Raw genomic sequence first — 21,066 nt, 5'->3', positions numbered from 1 at the left:
CTACTCACGCAATTTCTATAGTCGCCCCGCCCCCTTCTGACGCACCCATCATTGACGTCAGCGCGCAGCTATAGCGTCGCTTCCGAGACGCGTTGGCAATTTCCTAAACAGTTTACCCACAGATGGTTTGACGTTCTGGTGGTGTGTGCGTTACAGTGGATGTAAGTTACAGTTTGCTAGAAGAAGACTTGCCGAGAAAGCCTACAACCGGACCGTCATTTGACATGCCCAGGTACGAACTCGAATCAACACCCGACTGTTCTGGTCGCATTCCTCTCAAGGAAAATCGCCTTCGTAGCGACCCTCGTCGGCTCCTAAACTGGGCGTCGAGGCTTCCTCTTTTCATGGTGCCAAGTATACTAACAGCTATTTTGTTCTGTTTGAACACTGTAATGTTTCCGTGGTATAACATGACATGACACGGTGTGATCGTATTTGTATAGCCAGCCTACATCTGTAAAATAACCCCCATTGAAGGTAGCTCGTAGACCGCAATGGTCAGTCCACCACAACCACTGCTAAGCTTTTCACATCCAGCCGGTCTCTCGAGGAGGCTAACTGCCCACAGGGAGTGAACCAGTGAATCATGATGAATCATATTAGTAATGTATGTCACATCTGACGCCGGTATCTTGTATCGAGATTGTGTTAGAGTCGCTTTTGAGGACATAGTTGTTGTGTTAAACGAGAAGGTAACATGTGAAGCCCGACCAGGGGATTCTCATGCTGCCCAACAGACCCGGCGTTTTGACTGAACCACGATTTCCGGAGAGAGGAATGATTGTTTTAGGGATTTTGGACCGGGTTTTTGCTCTGATCTATGATGGAGTCCCCCCCCCCTTATCGCTGAACATCTGTACGTGCATTATACATCATCGCTAAACATCTGTAAGTGAAAAAGGGGAGGATTTTATCAGTGTAGTTGTAATACTTAGGCTGGTCAGTTGTGTAATGCAGTGCATATGAACATCATATATTTGTGTTATTGTTGGTATATGGGTCTCACCATGGGACCCGCATGTGCTGATGCGATGAGAGGAACTTTTTTTGTCTAACCGGCGAACCTTTTTTTAGACAGCCTATGCAAAGCAAACCCTGTCATGCTTTTATTATAGCTTTACAATAAAGTGTCAAATCTATGATAACAGTGTGTTGCTGGCTCAGTCTGATGCACGTCAAAGTCATGTTTACATTCAAGGATGTGGCAGTACCTATTGTGTTTCTCAAGATAACGTTGACACTTTTGTTTTAGTCTGGATCACTATGGAAATGACAGTGTTTATCTATTCTCTTTTGCATGATGGACCACCCGAATGATTTGAAAAACGAACTACACCCACTCAAACTCTCTACGGTGACCGAACTGACCTATTGCGACCAAAACATGAAAATGCTTGGAAGAAGTCAAAAGTTTGAGAATGCCTTGCCCGTGTTGGGGGCAAGGCAAGGGGTCTGTGTCTCTAGCCACCATTGGCCACATTCCTCTTCGGTGGCGTTATTCCACAGGTCACCCGCAGGTTGTAGAGCTCCCTGCGTCTGAACAGAACATGGAGCTGGATGTGATGAGTCACCTATCGACACCCAATCTGAGAGGAATGCAGAAAGGACAGACCGCTGTGCTCTGTTCATCCCGCTACTCTGTCCCTCCCTTGACCCTGCATGCCATCCACCACAGTCCTGATAGCCCACTGAAGGGGACTGTCATGGGAAATAAACATTCTGTAAAGGCCTAGGACTTTAGCTCAGACTTCCAGGTAAAGGGGATTTTTCGTAGAGAGCCTGCAGAAATAGATTATGGTGCTCTGCTCATTTTCATCTAAAGTCTATAGCGTGCCCTGGCTTGGACATATATTAAAAATTTCCACTACAAATAACCAGTTTAATTACATGTTATTCTGCCTGTGCCTCTATAAGTAGCACAGCTTGAGGTATTGCGTCTGAAACTTGATTTGGAGACTTTAGGAAACCCCTTTGGTTAATGGCCCTGAAGTTGAGCCAAACTTGTGGTCCTGACCTCAGTTGTATGTTCGCCAGCTTGGATCCATGTGTGCCTACTGGTGATGCGCTGTGCTGACGTGATGGAACAGCCCCTGGATGATGAAGGGAGTTGCGGTGGGTTTCAACCCCCGGGACATATGGGCTTTTATATGGATAGGAAGCACACCCACATCTGTCTTTTCACATACTGATATAATATGCATTAAACTCCAGCCTTATTTGTTGTTTTCTGTCTCTCTGGATCGAGACTTGTGTATGATCTGTGGTTTACACTCAACCAAAGGGCATTCTGAAAACCTTTTACTTGGAAACTGGTTGATACGGTCAAAATGCATGCTTTTGTCATCATCAGGCCACGGCTCATGTATCTTTCTCTTCTTTCCTTTTCTTTAGGCTGCCCAGCCATGGAAACAGAGATGATCCCCAAATTCCCTTCAAAGGACGAAGAAATTAATTACTGGAAGTTGCTATCCCTTAAATACAAGGAAAGGTATGTGTGCATTTGCGTGTGTGCTAATAGAGCTAATAGTTTTTTTTGTCGGCTGAATGGTTCACCAACCCGTGCGTAGGCGTTATGTCATAACGTAAGCGTTTTGTATTGTTATGCCGTATGGTTATGTAAGCCGGCATCACACGCTAAGGCAACTGATCTCACAAGTCACAGCTCCCGCGGGCTCCTGAAGGAGACAAAGCCCTAAAGGATGATATGTAGATATGTCAACAAGATACCCTTCAAAGGGGCCACTTGTTGGGTGTAAACGGTCAGGAGTCGGCCCTAAACAGGTCAACAGTTGCTATACTTTTTTAAAAACATCATGGCCCAACTGTTACGTCTACGATATTATATATGCTCTGAATGTGTTATTCTGTTTCAGCTTCTGCCTCGGGCAAAGACAGTAGCACTAGGGTTTCATGACATTCGATTCTTTCCCAGCAAAAACTCAGTGTGTCTTCTAGCCTGTACAAGGCTAAGGACCCAGGCTAGCTTTGGAGGTATGCATACCCCAAGAGGAACAGCTGTGGGGAGCGTAGCGTAGACAGTCACAGACACAAGTGCTCTCAGAACAGGGAGACATTCCAACTCCTGTATACTGGAGCAGCTACTATTGTGGTGCTGATATACTGTTGCAACTACCGTACTATGCTGGTGCCATTTTTTTCTACTTTACTGCTGCTACTCTGTGGCAAATATACTGTTTCTACTTTACTGGTGCTGATATACTGGCGCTGATATACTGGCGCTGGTGCTGGTGTTGATATACTGGTGCTGAATACTGGGGCTAATATAGTGGTACTAAGGGGCTGCTCTGTTTGTGTAGCTATGTAGCGATCTGTATATCTGTAAAGCTACAGCCATGTGGTGAACGTTGGGAATGATGTAGCGATATGCATTGTAAAAAGAATTGGCGAATCGTCTAGCCAAGGATATAGCAATGTACAGTATATCAATATGTCAGAATTTTCCATTACACTACGACAATCCTTATCTCTTTCTAACCTTTCATATCGCTATCCAAACAAAAGCAGTGCCACTTGTCGCCGGGTTGACCGTTTCTCTTCTCCAGGAGTGGGTCTTAAGCTTTCACCTCTGTGGCTGTTATGCAATCGTGTTATGAGCGGAGATGGTGGTCTTGCAAGGGGGTGGGGGCTTTGTGAAACGGCACAGAAATAGTTAACAACATCCTGACTGGTTTCTAAGAATTTCCTGCTCTGGGTAAATCAGGGGGAAAAACAAGGGGGGGAAACACACCGCGCTCGAGCTGTGCTCGCCTGGGGTATGTGTGTTGGTCACGTCCTCTGTGATTTCTGGACCTCAACGTTGGGTGTGTTTTTGAATACGTCAATGGAGTGTGTAGTGTTTTGATGGCATAAGGCTAGTTCTCCCCTTTACTCGAATGGCCCGTAAGAGTGCAGGGCTTCTCCGTTCCCTTCAGATGTAATGTACATTAATACACATTTACTTTGTTGTTACACACATTCATCAGTTAACACTATTCCATGTTCTGCGTTCCCAACCTCGCTGACGCCTACTGCGCATTCCCAAGTGTGTTGGTGTGCAGACTGGGTGTCTGGGGGGAGGGACGGGACAAGTGTGTACTGTTGAGGCCAGCGGTCACATGGCTCAGCCTGCTGATGAGACAGCCTCAGCTGGCGGCTGGTATGTGTGTCGGGACCAGCAAAACAACTGGTTCCTCCAGGACACCACAGGCCAGACCGACCACAGAGACCTGGGGGTGTGTGAATCCTCAATCAGTCTGGGTTCTAAAATGCCTAGCTTATTTGGGGTTAGGGCTATAGGCGATTTGGCCTGAAAATAAAATCTCTGATCTTTTCAAACCAAACCCGATAATCGATTTTAATTGTTTTTATTTTTTCTATGAATGACAAATATATATATTTTTGATGAATAATGATATAAGAAATTCAACATTTGGTTGCCAGACTTTAGGCAAACTCTAAACACTCACTTTTTTCAGCGCATGCTGTCATGTTGTCATTTTACTCTTTAAAATAAATAAAATATATATTAAAATCGAATATTGACCATAAATTCGAATTACGATTAAAAATGAATGAACCGCCCAGCTCTATTTGAGGTCCTTTTCATTTTTAATGTGGTATTCTTCTCATTAGATACCCAGACGGTGCGGTCGGCTCTGTCCAGTCTATGGTTCACGGCGCATGTCTTTTTCTCACTTCCCCTTTTCGGGTTTCAGACCTCCTGCCTGTTCCCCTCTGCCCTTTTCTTAACCTCTTCTGTGTATCGGGCCACAGTCTGTTTATAGCGCTGCTTACAGGCAGACTCTCTTTATTTAGCGCGCTCCTCCGCGCTATTTCCAGATCCCACTCGACATCTCTGCACGCTGCCCCCAGTGAACTTAATGGGATGCGCGACCGGGTGTCAGAAGGCTAAACACAGTATCTACAATAACCTCGACAACAACACGGGCTTTTGATGGCACCTACTCCATTGTTTCCCTGGGGATTATGATCTCTGACCACGGGGATGAATGGAACCAGAACTGCATATAAAAACACTGAGCTGTTTACTGGGACAAAAGGCAGGCCGACGTTCTAGAGCGCAGGCCACAGCTTTGTGTGGTCATCAGTCATCTGATGGCCAGCACCGGTCATCATGAATGATGGACAATACCAGGCAGGTTGGCTTTGAAATGACGCGTGTGTGCGTGTGTGTGTGTGTGTCTGGCTGCAGCTGCCATGACGCCCAGGAGGAGCTTCAGGAGTTCCAGGAGGGCAGTAGAGAGCTGGAGGCTGAGCTAGAGGCCCAGCTGCTCCAGGCGGAGCACCGCCTCCGAGACCTGCAGTCGGAGAACCAGAGGCTGAGGAACGAGGTGGACAACCTCAAGGTGAGCCCGGAGACGTGCGCCGCGACGTGCACTGGCTTCACAACATTCAGTAGCTTCTTAACGTGCAGGGGCTTCACCACGTTCAGTATCTCCACACAACGTTCGGTATCTCCACAACATTCGGTTTCGGGAAACTAGCCAGTTTATTTGAAAATGAAAATGTTTGTTCTAATACCCTAAGCAAAATACAGAATATGACCCAGCACACACATACGATACAATCAGGCTATTGAGCTCTCTCTACATTTCATAAATCGATTTTTTTTTAATTAAAACTCAGTTTTCGATAGTTTCTAGAAGTTTTGTTTCATGAATGCCCTCGAAATGGCAATTTTTACTATGATTATTAACCCATGTGGTATTTGTAGAGCTGGGGACCTTGTCGAATGACCTTACACACGTACCAGCGTTACTGAGTCTTTCCTCACGTAATCCTCCAGCACGTTGTAATAGGATGAGCGGGAGGGAGAGGGAGGGAGAGAGAGAGATAACATAAGTTGTTCAAGCCTTTTCTGCGGCTTTTGTGCAACAAGGCGCCCCCCCCCCCCCCCCCCCCCCCATCACACACTCCCATTCCTCCACAAAATGTTACTTAGTCGTCAGCGCTGGTCATAACTACATCTCACTACAGACACTGAACCTTATGTTCCTTTCAACGCTGGAAGAAGAAGACAATTACGAAAAATATCTTTGTGGCTTCTCCTCCCCCAGGCCAGATTAGCCAGTTTCAGGGGGGGGGGGGGGGGGGGGGGTCTCTGATCCTCCTCCCCCGGACCAGATGAGCCAGGGTGAGGGGGGGGTCTCTGGTCCCCCTCCCCCGGACCAGATGAGCCAGGGGGCTGTACAGGGGACACAGAGGACCAGTGATGGCAGGACCTCTGTGGCCCCTTTGGTTCTTAAGTAATGATGTGAGATCCGGGCTTCAAAAGCGTCCCTTCCTCAGCCATGTGACTCAGGGGCTTCCCAAGCCCAGTCGCTACAATGAGTCAGCAGAGAAACTAGCTGTTTCACTTGGAGGAGACTTTTATTCTTCTTCTGACTCATGCCTTCCTGTTGCTCTCTCTCTCTCTGTCTGTCTGTTTGTCTCCCTCTCTCCATCTGTATCACCCTCTCCCTCTCTCTGGTTCTCTCGCGCTCTCTCACTCTCTCGCTCTTTTTTTAAATTTTTCTCTTATTTTTTTCCTCTCGCGCTCTCTCTCTCTCTCTCTCTCTCTCGCTCTCTCTCTCTCTCTCTCTCTCTCGCTCTCTCTCTCTCTCTCTCTCTGTCTCTCTCTCTCTCTCTCTCTCGCTCTCTCTCTCTCTGTCTCGCTCTCTCGCTCTCGCTCTCTCGCTCTCGCCCCTGCAGGAGAAGCTGGAGCAGCAGTACTCCCAGAACTACAAGCAGGTGTCGGTCCTGGAGGACGACCTGGGCCAGACGCGCAGCATCAAGGAGCAGCTGCACAAGTACGTGCGGGAGCTGGAGCAGGCCAACGACGACCTGGAGCGGGCCAAGAGGTGAGGGGGACACCGACACACCCTCCACCCCACCACACTGCTGCCCAGCCCCCTACCCCACAACAAGGCTGCCAGTCGTCTCATTAACCAATCAACAATAAACTTAATTTGAGTTGATTTGTTGAAGTTAATTTGTTTAATTGTAGTTATAAAATGTATTTACTTCATTAAATTAATTAGCTGAAGGTGTTTTAGTTTAATTAATTTGAAGTATCTGCTCTTGTTCACCAGATGATTTATTTTAATGCAACAAATGAAGCAGCTTATAGTTTTTTGGAACAACACTGAACACTATACACTTTTATATTTAGTCAGTGACAAAACTTTAGATTAATTTCGATCTTGCCTATTTATTACATAAACATTTCTCTTTTAGATTGTCTTTATGATTGTCCTTTTTGTCTTTCAAATGTGTGCTTATGCCCCCGGTACGACCTCTGTTTCCGGGGTGGCAACTTGCCGTACTGTGTTTGGTTCACGCTGATCTGAAATATAATGCAAGAATACAACAGCTGACCCTTTGACCCTTGACCCCCCCCCCCCCCCTTCACAGGGCCACCATCGTGTCTCTGGAGGACTTCGAGGGCCGCCTGAACCAGGCCATCGAGAGGAACGCCTTCCTGGAGAGTGAGCTGGACGAGAAGGAGTCTATGCTGGTGTCTGTGCAGCGGCTCAAAGACGAAGCACGAGGTGGGGTCTCTCTCTCTCTCTCTCTCTCTCTCTCTCTGTCTCTGTCTCTGTCTCTGTCTCTCTGTCTCTCTCTGTGTCTGTGTGTGTGTGTGTGAGAAGGTGTAAGCGTCCCCAGGTCCACACATCCTCGAGCAAGATTCAAAACCCTTCTGCTCATTAACTCCCATGTATCTTAAACTGCATCGATGCACAACCATAAATCGATTCGGATGAAAGTGTCTTCAATATTACTCCTATTAAACACGCTGCGTGTCCTGTGCAGATCTGAGGCAGGAACTGGCCGTGAGAGAGCGCACCACGGACAGGATGTCAGCGCCCAGCTCGCCCACCACCGACATCCACAAGATGGAGTCGCCCGTGCAAGCCTCCCTCTCGCTCCCCGGCACGCCCGTGGGCCCGAGCCCCCCTTTCGTCAGCCCTAAAGGTCAGCCCCCCCCCCACCAACCCCATAGGTCTGTTGGCTTTTTTCCTCGGATTGAGTCTCGTTTGCAATTTAAACATCCTTGTCGTCTTCCATCTCTCCCAGTGTTAACCAACGGCTGTGGCAACACCGCTCTCACGTCCTCTGCTCGGATATCGGCGCTCAGCATTGTGGGCGACCTTCTACGTAAAGTGGGTGTAAGTATTGTCCTTTCGCTGCCATGGGTTGATCACATCTCGGCTGAGGTCCTCTGGAGTTACGGAGTCCCGGGGACAAGTGGAAGACCGTCGGTTCTGCCGGTACGTAGCGCCGATTGTTTACCCGTCTCGTCTTCCAGTCGTTGGAGTCGAAGCTGGCGGCCTGCAGGAACTACGCGAAGGACCAGCAGGCGAGGAAGAGCTACAACCCCACCAGCAACGGGACGCTGCTGAACAGCAACGCCACCAAGTTCCCCCACTCGCTACACACCACCTACCTCGACAAAACGTCAGTCTGCCTCTTGTATAGCAGTGTGCGTCGTTCTGTGCGATGTTCTTCTAAACTAATCCAAACAATTGGATGAAATAGCACCTCTGTACTTTTGAATAACTGAACTAATTATTTGTTGTTTTTTGTGTGTGTGTGTGTGTGTGTGTGTGTGTGTGTGTGTGTGTGTGTGTGTGTGTGTGTGTGTGTGTGTGTGTGTGTGTGTGTGTGTGTGTGTGTGTGTGTCGCTCTTTCTATCCCTCTTGTGTGTGTGTCAATGGGGCTCCGTCAGGACTGTGAACGGCTTAGAATCGCTGACGTCCATGGCTCCTTCCAGAGCGGTGTCTCCGCCTGGCATGCTGCCACTCAGCGTGTAAGACCCGCCCAGCACCCCCACCACAGCCCCGCCCTAGACCGGCTCCAACCTTCCCCCCGCAGAATGAGAATAGACGGGACGTGTGTGTGTGTGTGTGTGTGTGTGAGTGTGTGAGTGTGAGAGGGGAGGGGGGGCGTGCGCGGACTCTTTTTGATTGTGCGGTTTAATCTAAGACACCTTGGATACACATGAGTCAATGCCTCTCTCAGCCATAGAGGCATGGCTGAGTAGGTTTGCAAGCTAGTAGTGTGTGTGTGTGTTAACCTCTCCGTACACAGGCATGCGCCCGTCAGCTGGGCTGCACGCTGTCTGCTCTCTCTCTCTCTCTCTCTCTCTCTCGCTCGACCTCTGCTCTGAAGCAGTTCAATGATTAACTTGTTCATTTTGTTCATCGAGGAACCTCTACACGCGACAAGGATCTTAATTGCAGCTCTCCAAATGTTTTGGTTCCACTTACTTTCACTTTAATTGCACAGTTTAAACTCATTTCAATTTAGAATGTATTCATGAAGGGTTATGTTCAGAGTTTATCATATAATATCTAAGTGAGCGTTGCGATTTATTCTTGTCTGTGTTCCCTAACAAGCCAGCCGGTACATACGTTAAATGACCGAACGGTTGGAACTCATGTAGCGACAGCACACTCATGGGTCGTTTCTACTGGATGGGGCCTGGATGGTGATGTTCAGATATGTGCTGGTTCTGTATTAGGAGGGATCTCTCACAATGTTTCTTTGCTCAAGTTTTGTTTTCTCTATGGTTGGCCATTGACGTTTCAGGGAGCAGTTTTTTGGTTATGCCGTGTGTTGGTTTGTGGGCCTGCTCACTCTATTCTGTAAGCCTGACTAACAGGATATGTTAAGCAAGCGTTTAACATTTCATTCGTTGTACCGTTTTCTATACTGTCTTGACAAACCGTAAGTTCACTGTAATACCTCTCCTGGCTTGTTCCGTTGATGCTGCCTTCAGTTTACATCCGCAAGCTAGATTTAAATCCTGTTCTCATTTTCTGAAAATGCAAAACGTTAACTTGCCCTTAGCGGAAAGTGAGTGCTAACATTTCCACATTTTGGAACGAAGACTGAAAGGCTCCAGATGGACCCGTTGGTATGGCTCCATGTAAAGACTGCTAACCGGTTGTCTTGGGCTGTATGCCTGTCACATATGTATATACTGACCTTTGCTATTTAGCTCCTATTTATTTCTGTTACTGAATTGCATGTTTGAAACATTTCTTCTGAATTTAACTTTTTGCACAGTGGTCAGATGTTATATTCTAGGCTTGTTTGTCAAATGTTTGTCTAATTTGGTTAAATAAAGTTTTGAGAACATACATTGATGCATTAATGTATTTTTGGTTGAATCACTATTTTTTTTTTATTGAAAAAGATGTAACAAATATATCGGGAGTGAAAAAGTGTAGTGATTAATTTGAGGATATAGAGGTGTCTGTCTTGCTTTTGTAAAATGGATGCATTCATGTTGTCAGCCTGAGCCATGGTCCTTTTCGACTGACTTGACATGTGTTCCTTAATGACATTTGAATGCTATGGTAAAGTGACTAAACATAGTAACTCGATTTTTACAAAACTATTGGCAGTTGTGGATATTCGTATGGACTTGATATTGCTTTTTTTTTTTACATGCATCTTAAGAAGCACTTTTGTGAATTTCACCAGTGGTGTCCTTCTAGTGTTCCAGTCAATCAGACTTTCTGCTTCATATCCAGCTTCTTCTCAATCTCCTCTCGCAAATTGTTCTTCTTGATCTTAAAGAAGAATAAAGAGTGATTCAACCTTCCCAAAACACATACACACTAAATACATGGTATTAAAAGACTCTTACCTTTCCAGAGACGGTCAAAGGAAAGCTATTAACAAACATCACATAGTGGGGGATCTTGAAGTGAGAGATCTAAAGGGGAAATAACATGTTTAAAATGCCATTGAGTTTACTAGTGAACGGCCATACCCCAGTTACCAAGATGCCACATACCTGCCCCTTGCAGAAGTCTCTAAGCTCCTCCACACTCGATGTCTGGCCGTCCTTCAGCTTGATGCAGGCACACACCAGCTCGCCCAACCTCTCGTCTTTCACTCCTATCACCTGGGTAAGCAGAGGTAGTGGATTACAACACCTGGCACGTCGATCCTGATACGCTAAACACGTAAATAATTAAATCATCGATTTACATGTCTGTTAAGCTTTCGTGGACGTCACATTAATCATTAACACCTAGAAACACTTGGATCGTGATGCTTATTGAAGCTTATCTGACTCTAGGTCGGGGTGTTGTCTGTGTGTTTGGCGCCCTCTAGAGTCTGACCTGTGCCTCTTGTACTTTGGGATGCGTGTGGAGAAACTGTTCAATCTCTGCAGGGTAAATGTTCTCCCCTCCTCGGATGATCAGGTCTTTGATGCGTCCCTCTATACGGCAGTAGCCCAAACTGTTCAGACTGGCGATGTCTCTGAGTTGGAAAAGCGAACAGACAAGACTCCAATCAAAACCACCAAATCGAAATAATAAAAACAGTGAATTCAGATACAGGCCATTTGGGAGCAGGTAGGAGTTGGTCTCCTGCTCATGAACGCCTACTGGTAGGATGCGGGCGGTCATCCTACCCGGTCTTGTACCAGCGGCTGGGAGAGATGACCTCTGAGGTCTTTTTGAGGTCGTCCCAGTACCCCAGCATCACGCAGTACCCCCTGATGAGAAGCTCCCCGGACTCCCCCAGAGGAACCATCTCTTCTGTAGAGGGGTCCACCACCTTCGCCTGTCGCGAGGACACACAGAGAGAGAGAGAGAGAGAGAGGCCCCTTAGCAACAGACGCCGGCCCGTTTAAAGGTGGGAACTAGAGAGGTCAGTAGAAGGAGTGCCTCGGTGTGGTCCATGATGCATCCGATGGTGTTGATCTTCAACTCCTCTCGGTCGGACGGGAACCCCAGGAACGTGACCGGGCTGGTCTCTGTGGTCCCGTAGGCTATCTGTTAAAAGAATGAAATAAAATACAGAATTTATTGTTAGAAGTCCTAACCTAACACTTTACATCATCGATAGTGTATGCGGTAACTGCCTTGTTAATTTTTTATTATTTGATATATATACACGTATTATATATCTGAGTAATCTAGCATATTAAAGTGATTGCTGAACCACCTCCAAGCTAAAGCCTTTACTTAACCTAAAATAATACTGAAATGTAATCACACTCATATTTGATATGGCAGCATAAACGTTACTTATGCATCACAGGATGTAACCAATGGTTAGGTCTGTATACTCCACAAGTCATGCTTACCGTCATTTCTTGAATGTTCAGATCCACTTTAAGTTTCCTCATAATCTCTGGAGGACAGGGGGATCCAGCCATGATTCCTGAAGCAGAGAAGAACCACAGACATTGTTTAAATTGCATCATCCAGTAATGCAAGGTATGAATATCATCCCCAACTGAAACCATGTGCTCCGTTTCCATTACAGACCCGTTTTGCAGGTTTACTTATAGCGTGACACACAGCGCAGTCCATTGCCTAACACTGTTATTTTTGATGCTGTTGGTGTTTTCCAAATACCACAGCACGGCAGTGAAAAGAACAACCTTTACAGATCAGGTCATCTGTGATTTCACGGTACAATCAACCAGTAAAGAACTTAGAAAACTGTAGCAGAATCCCTCTCACCGGCTTCTACTGATGAAAGGTCGAATTGCTGGAGGTCAGGTTGGCTGAGCATGTCGATGAACATCGTGGGTGTTCCGTACAGGAAGTTACACCTTTGAGGGGAAACACGCATGGATTCCAATACCTTCCAAAAAGCATACACCAAAACCCCATCAAAAAAGCAATCTTTGATAAGATGATTTTTGAGGCCTAGTGTTTGGCTGTACCTCTCGTCCTGGATGGCCTGCAGGTTGGCACGGCTGTTGAAGCCGGCGGACGGGAAGACCAGCGTGATCCCGTGCGTGGCTAAGCACATCCCTCCCAGCACCGAGCCGAAGCAGTGGTACAGCGGTACCGGCAGGCACAGCCGCACACTCGGCTAGCCAGGACACACAGGGTGGGCTCATTTGGTGAAGCATTCATTAACATCGCAGTAAAGATGAGTTGATGAGGCAGACAGAAATAGGGGCTCACCCTCCATCCATAACCAACGCGCTGACCCACGAAAAAGGCGTTGTTGATGATATTGTGATGGCTCAGCGTGGCTCCTTTTGGACTTCCTGTTGTGCCCTATAATAGAAAAATGACAGAAGTCAAACGATGCAATGTTTCTGAACTTCCATGTCTTTTCAACAAGGTTATCGATGCATGCCAGGGATGTACCAAACGAGGCCCGGGTGGACAAGCCCCAAACATTTTATTGGCTTCCAAGAGTCTGGCATATACACAACCTGGCCTATGTCCATAGAATAAGTACATCTACAAGTAGACATCCTCCGCATGGCTCTGCCAAGGTTGGATGTTGTTTTATTCCGTGCCACTCCGGGGTCACATGAGTCCACCATTGAATCATCAGATGCTTGCAGTGCCCCACTGAGAGGTTCATGGAGGGTTACCGAAGTAAACTGGATGTTGATGGGGTCGTCGAAGGACAGCTTGCTCTGCAGATCCTGGAGCTGCTTATGGTGAGAGCTCTCCCCTGCCTGCAGCACGTCTTCTACATGGAGCATCCCCGGCTGTCTGCTGTCCGTGGCGATCACCATCCGCAGGTCTGGGAGCCTAAATCACCAACCGCCGGATAATAGGGCTTAATTATATACAAGCCGCCATCTTGGTTTTGATCGCGCCTGCAGTTTCCCCCTCCCCCCAGCTAGCATTGAGAAAAAAGATGGGACAAAAATGTCTGTAAGCTAAATAAGGTTCATAAGGAGCTGTCCAATCATTTGTATGGGTTTGATTCTAACACCAATCGTATTAAAGCGAAGAGTCACTTTTTCTTTAGATTTCTTTGAACTGTACGTAACGTTTTTTGTGTCAGACCTTGAGCTTTGGATCCTTCCGGAGGCAGCTGTGTTTATCTCCGGGCAGATTTCTCTCAGCATCTGGCAGAACTCCTGGGTTTTAAACCGGGTAGGACAGACCACTGCGTTGCACTTGACCTATGCATACCAAGAAGATCAAAGTTGTGCAAAGGTTCTTCTCAGACTGATATTATGTTTAGTAGGGATTCAATGACATAGGGTTAAGAAGGGTTTTGGGCATCTAAAATAATAGGTTTTTCCCCACAAGAAACGTTAAATCGCATGCTTGTATAAACTGTGTACTTGCCTTTCACCCCAGTCTGGTTCAACATACCTTTCTCATTGTATACTCCAGCTCATTCAACTGATAGGCTGGGTTCACTGACACCTGCACACATACAGATCCGTCACAACAGATAACAGTGCATCTATGACAAGGATTTATATCGGATTCTGGCACTAGGTCGGGTAAAGTCGACGGGACGTTTGTCGTAGTAAGCTGACTGTCTGGGAGAGGGGTGACATACATGTTGGAATGTATTTAAATGCTGTCTAGTCATGTGTGCGCTGGCAGTTAGTGAGGATGGGTCCAGACACGCATAGCCCAACATCGTCCTGAAATGAAGCCTCCACGAAACAAAACTATGTTTGGCTTGGCTCATGGTACTCAGGGGTAGCAGTCAGCCTACTGCACTTATATTTAGTCGTTTAGCAGATGCTTATGCCAGCAGGGGCATGATCTATACCCTCTCTGACCCATGACCTATGAAACCTGATAGGGGGGTACCAGCCACACCAGACGTCAGTCGCTAGGCCGGGGCGCTCACACCAACTGTTCTTCGGCGGAGTCGGCACAAGGAAGTAAAGTTGATATTATATTGGTTAACGGACGTTTGATTGAAGCCAGGAGAGAGGGCTGCGATGGTTTGTTCATCCAGACGGGTATTTAGCATGAAGGAATTCATTTGCCACCAACATGACTTAAATGTACAGGTTGTTTGTAACTTGTGATGACGAATGGGCTGTGCCTCATTTTCAGAACAACTCTATGTAATTATACCTCCAGATAACTTTAACATTACACAATGCGAGTTATAGAACAGAAGTCAATGAGGTCAACATAGAGCAGTGGTGGTGGTGTACACATCTCCACTGCGAGGTCAAGGAAAAAAGGGCTGGATAAAACTTGAAAAGAAAAAAGAATGAGGTGCTCGGACACTGCTGATTTTGTAAATAAGGGTGTTGGTAAGTTTTCCATTTTTCCTTGTCTGTGTGTATATTGTGCATGCAGTATGTATACACAATATGTATAGATGCTGGAGCCACTGTTGAATGGCATTTGTCTGAGGGCGACCAAGCCGGGTGGAAACGTTGCAGCACCATTAAACACAGCGGTGTGCGGGCACCTCATCCTTTTACTGTCGTCAACATCGGCGACGTCTCCAATTCATCTAACTCAGTCTCTTTCGATCGTCATCCCCGTCCATTTTGCCCCCGACCCGTGAGGTAAAACCCTCCACACCATGATGATGCCCGCCTTGGCCGTGGCGTACTGGTACAGGATCCACTCGTACGTGTTGGGGCCCCACACCCCCAGCCGGTCTCCTCGGTTCAGGCCCAGAGCCAAGAGTCCGGCCGCTGTCTTGTCCACCTGTCCAACACAGATATGCACACGTTACACAATCTTACTTAATGTCAAAAAGACCGACAACATAGGTTGACTTCCCATAACACACACATAAGTTCAATTTTCACCCACATCATTTTTTAGTATTGCAACCACATAAGTTGGGCAGTCATTATCTATTTCAAATCCATAATGCTGTAGTGATGGGAAGCTAATAATCTATGATAATAATAGTGTGCAACAGACTTTTTGTGTTTGTGTGTGTGTGTGTGTGTGTGTGTGTGTGCGGCTCATCTCACTGTTTCTTGTAACAGCCAAGTTTAATCACTGACAGTTTAATAACTAACCAATCATCTTGTAGCCACGGTTAGGTCGGTGGTAAAGTCCACAGGAGATAACGCTTCACATTATGTGCGAAATGCTACTGGGAAAGTCCTGCGATCATAATGACATAATGTCATATTTAGCCTTAATCAAAATTTTTGATGACTTGTGTGTTTTGAATGTAGCCTAATGTTTGAATTAATGTTGGTAATGTGCAGATGTGGATTTTTGTTTAAGAATAATGACAATAAGGGAGAGTAGATGGGTTACATGATTATGCAAGCCAGTGCAGTGGCACACTTCCCCAATTATTAGATCACTTCACACATGATTAGCTTACGTAATAATGAGTCAAATTAAGGATACCGAAAATGACAGCTATGCTAATTGAGACGCACATCTTCCTGAAACTGGGCGAACGTTTTCCGAACTCCTTCCTGCGGGAATACCACAGCTTCGCGGTCCGGCCAGCGGCGAGCCGCCGCCTGCAGGCACTGTCCGATGGTGGAGTAGACCAGCGACGTGGAGGACGTTCCGTGGACGCAGCTGCTGGTCACTGAGGGGACATGAGGTGGCCCTTCCACGTGAAGGGAACTGGTCCGAGCCAGGGACATGGATTTAATGTATATTGTCATATAGGCTAGAATATTATATCATATTAATATTATATATATTATATATAGCCAACATGATAAAATATTATATTGGCTATATCATTAATTTCGTATCATTTTATATAGATATATATTTCATTTGATATCATATTATATATATGTATCATACACGTTCAGCATTTGTATTTCATATATACAATAGGCCTATATAGTTCATATGAAATACAAATATTCAACATTTCAAAACAAACACACTTAAGATTATGCTCGCCCAAAACTATGCTGCAACACTGCAAGCTTTAAAGTAATCACTCGTCATACATTGATGAGCACATTCATATCCAAACCAAATATCTAACATGAAGAACTGAAATGCTTTTTACACCATCCAATGTGTCACTTTTCTACTTCTCAGCTGCATTGACGCGTTTGTTTCTGCCTTTAGACTTACCGGCAGGACAGGAGCCCGCGTGGGCTGCAGGTTCTCCATGTGCCGTGCAGGAGTTGCCGGACCCCCAAGAATCCGAAGCGGTGTCGGTATAGCCGCAGCAGTGGGGTGGATCCTTGCACAGCCATGGGTCCGAGTTAAACTAGGCTATAGGAGTGAAGACAAACTGTGGACCGTACTTCCTTCTTGACTTGACCATGTAATGTCAACAGCAGGTGTGTAATATTTAACTTCAGAGTGAGTTTGCAGCGGCTGGTTATGGCTAAAGGTTGGTAATCCATGGTGGATGGACCACCGCCTCCTGCAAAACAGGTTATTGCAAAACGAAATATCAGCAGGGTGTCTTCTTTCTTTTTCTTCATATCTGCAGTATAAGGGGTGACACTGTCGTTTTTTATTGGTCGTCATGGAAAAAAAACATAAGCGGTAACCCTTTTGTTTTTTATTGGTCGTCATGAAAAAAAACTTAAGGGGTAACACTGTTATTTTTCATTGGTCGTCATGAAAAAAAACATAAGGGGTAACCCTTTTGTTTTTTATTGGTCGTCATGAAAAAAACCATAATGGGTAACACTGTTGTTTTTTATTGGTCGTCATGAAAAAAACCATAAGGGGTAACACTGTTGTTTTTTATTGGCCGTCATGAAAAAAAACGTAAGGGGTAACACTGTTGTTTTTTATTGGTCGTCATGAAAAAAAACAGAGGGTATGCTATCATCGTCATATATGACCACAGACTTATTTAAAGCTTGAAACCCAGTGGGAAGTGGTGAGAGCTGTGAGCTAACACCCTGGAGACCGGGGTTCAAGTCCGGTTGTTGTCCTCTGTTGGAAGACTCTTATCTCTATTTCATGCGAATTATAAAGTCAAGTATAACCATTGTGTTGACTTTTTTCAGTGTCTTGATGGTGCATTGATAAGTTCGGAGGTTAACACTCTAAACAGCTCAGGTTCGGATCGCCGCAAAAACATAGACAGGTGTACCACTGTTGTTTTTTATCAGCCGTCATGAAATAAACATAAGGGGTAACACTGTCGATATTTATCAAATAAAACATAGGGGGTAACACTGTTGTTTTTCTTTGGTCGACATGAAAAAAACCACAAGGGGTAACACTGTTGTTTTTTATTGGTCGTCATGAAAAAAAACATAAGGGGTAACACTGTCGATATTTATCAAATAAAACATAGGGGGTAACACTGTTGTTTTTCTTTGGTCGACATGAAAAAAACCACAAGGGGTAACACTGTCGTTTTTTATTGGTCGTCATGAAAAAAAAACATAAGGGGTAACACTGTTGTTTTTTATTGGTCGTCATGAAAAAAAACATAAGGGGTAACACTGTTGTTTTTTATTGGTCGTCATGAAAAAAAACATAAGGGGTAACACTGTCGATATTTATCAAATAAAACATAGGGGGTAACACTGTTGTTTTTCTTTGGTTGACATGAAAAAAACCACAAGGGGTAACACTGTCGTTTTTTATTGGTCGTCATGAAAAAAAAACATAAGGGGTAACACTGTTGTTTTTTATTGGTCGTCATGAAAAAAAACATAAGGGGTAACACTGTTGTTTTTTATTGGTCGTCATGAAAAAAAACATAAGGGGTAACACTGTTGTTTTTTATTGGTCGTCATGAAAAAAAACATAAGGGGTAACACTGTCGATATTTATCAAATAAAACATAGGGGGTAACACTGTTGTTTTTCTTTGGTTGACATGAAAAAAACCACAAGGGGTAACACTGTCGTTTTTTATTGGTCGTCATGAAAAAAAAACATAAGGGGTAACACTGTTGTTTTTTATTGGTCGTCATGAAAAAAAACATAAGGGGTAACACTGTTGTTTTTTATTGGTCGTCATGAAAAAAAACATAAGGGGTAACACTGTTGTTTTTTATTGGTCGTCATGAAAAAAAACATAAGGGGTAACACTGTCGATATTTATCAAATAAAACATAGGGGGTAACACTGTTGTTTTTCTTTGGTTGACATGAAAAAAACCACAAGGGGTAACACTGTCGTTTTTTATTGGTCGTCATGAAAAAAAAACATAAGGGGTAACACTGTTGTTTTTTATTGGTCGTCATGAAAAAAAACATAAGGGGTAACACTGTTGTTTTTTATTGGTCGTCATGAAAAAAAACATAAGGGGTAACACTGTTGTTTTTTATTGGTCGTCATGAAAAAAAACATAAGGGGTAACACTGTTGTTTTTTATTGGTCGTCATGAAAAAAAACATAAGGGGTAACACTGTTGTTTTTTATTGGTCGTCATGAAAAAAAACATAGGGGGTAACACTGTTGTTTTTCTTTGGTCATCATGAAAAGACCTGTAAAAAAAGACACTGAAAAGACACTTGAGGGCAGCATTTCCTGCTTCAAGGCGTACAACGTCGTCGGTTTCCGGTTTCAATCATACACAGTACAGCAGCTACAAAGGTATCTTATGGTTGTGGTGCGGAAATGGGACATGCATTACGTTAGATATAATGCTATAGTAATTATCTTTGCTGTGTAGAAATGTGCTGCTAAACTTTCTAGAAGGGTTACAAATGTGATGCATTATATCGTAGCCTGTGCATACTGACCTTGCTAAATGACTTTAGCTGGTGCTACGAGCCAAAACCTTTGGATATTATAGCATTACTGGGGTTATACATTTATATCAATGTGTTGTTGGTGTATAAATGGTTAACATTGCATAAATTGAGTACTGCATTGCGTGAAGTGTCTTGTCATTACAGACACCTGTTTTCCCTTAATCTAATTGGTTTGTTCCCCGTCTCCTCAACACAATTACTTGTAGGTTCTTCAACTAAGTTTAGAGTGCAATATTCGAATATTATAACAATAACATGAACACAAACAAAACACAATAGAAATATATTCTACTTTGGCTTCTGATGCCGATTCATATTTTCACGACCATGGTCAAAACCGGGGGTCTAAGGTTAACTAGGTTACCATATCTTTATCCTTACAACTTTATTAGAATCATCTTCTGGGAAATACAACCTTTTGTTCCAAACGTTATAATATTTGCACGCCACTAAAATATGGTTTCAAATGTCACCTTATCTACTGTCCCCCACTGTATAATAGGGAGAGTAGATAAGATAAGGATAAGGATCTAGCTTGTTTGTGTTTTATGTACCCGGCTGCAGCAACTACTCAAAGGTGTGTATTTTACATGTGTGGATCAGCATAGGAATCTCCAAGTGTGTACAATGGCCGTGCGACGTGCCGCCCTGAAGGCGGTGGACTGGGTGGCGTTTGCCGAGAGGGTGCCCCCCAACCAGAGGACTGTGTTCAACACCCTCAAGACCCGCAGTGACGCCCTCGCTGCCAAGTAAACGTTTTGATTCATGTTCATCCATCCTTTATTCTTTGCCTGACTTATAACCAGCCCTTTAAGTGAGTGTATCCTGTGTCTCTGCAGGCTAACCTCTTTGCCAGAGAAGCCAGTCACCATTGACCGGACCTAATACAGGTCTGCTGTAACCAAAGCTGGCATGGTGGAAGAGTTTGAAAAGAAGGTAAGACAGTCGGTTTTTGTGAATGTTTTGTGCCGTGTTCTGATGACGATGTCTCACTATTGGACAAACGCGTATGTTACTCTGGTGTATTGATCCTCTGTCTCTCCAGTTCACTGCCCTGAAGGTCCCAGAGCCGGTGGACACCCAGTCTGCCCTCATCAACAGCCAGGAGGCAGAGGCGGTGAGACCACACACGCACGCACACACACACACACACACACACACACACACACACACACACACACACACACACACACACACACACACACACACACACACACACACACACACACACACACACACACACACACACACACACACACACAGCATGGTGTAGCTATAACTTACAGTCTTACTCCACAGTGTGTGGCGCAATTTGTTTGTTTGCCTCTGACCCGTTACGTTTTTTTCCCCAGCTTGAGAAGTTCCACAACATGATCCCCTTCGATCAGATGACCATTGAGAGACCAAACTGGACAAGCAGAAATACCAATACTGGCCCCACAAGCCCATCGCTGATCTGTAAACACACGGATGGACGTCCCAGTATTACGTTTTTTTGTATTGTACATCACTAAAAGTGAATAAATGACTGTATAGAAATGTATATAAACTATTCATTCATTCGTAAATTAATAAAAGGATATGGTGTTATATTCGGGTGTTTTTGTGTGTTGGGATCCCCGTATAAATGGCTAGAGGCTAGCTGCTTCCGACCGGTATAAAGACATAAACCCG

The 21,066-nt window shown here is 45.0% G+C and overlaps 2 protein-coding genes and 1 pseudogene across 2 annotated transcripts; 2 read left to right on the top strand and 1 right to left on the bottom strand.

Annotated features, from left to right (window-relative positions):
* The first annotated feature begins 72 nt into the window (after window positions 1–72).
* On the top strand, window positions 73–10,145 carry ndel1b (nudE neurodevelopment protein 1-like 1b). Its single transcript, XM_060071434.1, has 9 exons — window positions 73–232; window positions 2,392–2,488; window positions 5,213–5,366; window positions 6,712–6,860; window positions 7,414–7,550; window positions 7,813–7,974; window positions 8,077–8,168; window positions 8,309–8,457; window positions 8,729–10,145. The coding sequence occupies exons 2-9, from the start codon at window positions 2,403–2,405 to the stop codon at window positions 8,811–8,813; spliced, it is 1,014 nt and encodes a 337-aa protein (XP_059927417.1). The 5' UTR covers window positions 73–232; window positions 2,392–2,402; the 3' UTR covers window positions 8,814–10,145.
* On the bottom strand, window positions 9,443–17,125 carry LOC132471836 (medium-chain acyl-CoA ligase ACSF2, mitochondrial-like). The gene is made up of 16 exons (XM_060071156.1): window positions 16,791–17,125; window positions 16,124–16,319; window positions 15,297–15,425; window positions 14,109–14,162; window positions 13,794–13,912; window positions 13,370–13,532; window positions 12,948–13,043; window positions 12,701–12,852; window positions 12,495–12,586; window positions 12,113–12,189; window positions 11,691–11,798; window positions 11,435–11,586; window positions 11,139–11,280; window positions 10,808–10,918; window positions 10,658–10,726; window positions 9,443–10,580 (listed from the first exon to the last, which is right to left on the bottom strand). The coding sequence occupies exons 1-16, from the start codon at window positions 16,913–16,915 to the stop codon at window positions 10,518–10,520; spliced, it is 1,848 nt and encodes a 615-aa protein (XP_059927139.1). The 5' UTR covers window positions 16,916–17,125; the 3' UTR covers window positions 9,443–10,517.
* Window positions 16,856–20,982, top strand: LOC132474346 (ATP synthase subunit d, mitochondrial-like; annotated as a pseudogene).
* The last annotated feature ends 84 nt before the right edge of the window (window positions 20,983–21,066 follow it).

This window comes from Gadus macrocephalus, chromosome 2 (assembly GCF_031168955.1).
Source record: "Gadus macrocephalus chromosome 2, ASM3116895v1".
Taxonomy (NCBI): Eukaryota; Metazoa; Chordata; class Actinopteri; order Gadiformes; family Gadidae; genus Gadus; species Gadus macrocephalus.
The sequence above is the reverse complement of the archived record's forward strand: the minus strand, read 5'-3'. Positions and strand labels throughout refer to the sequence as shown.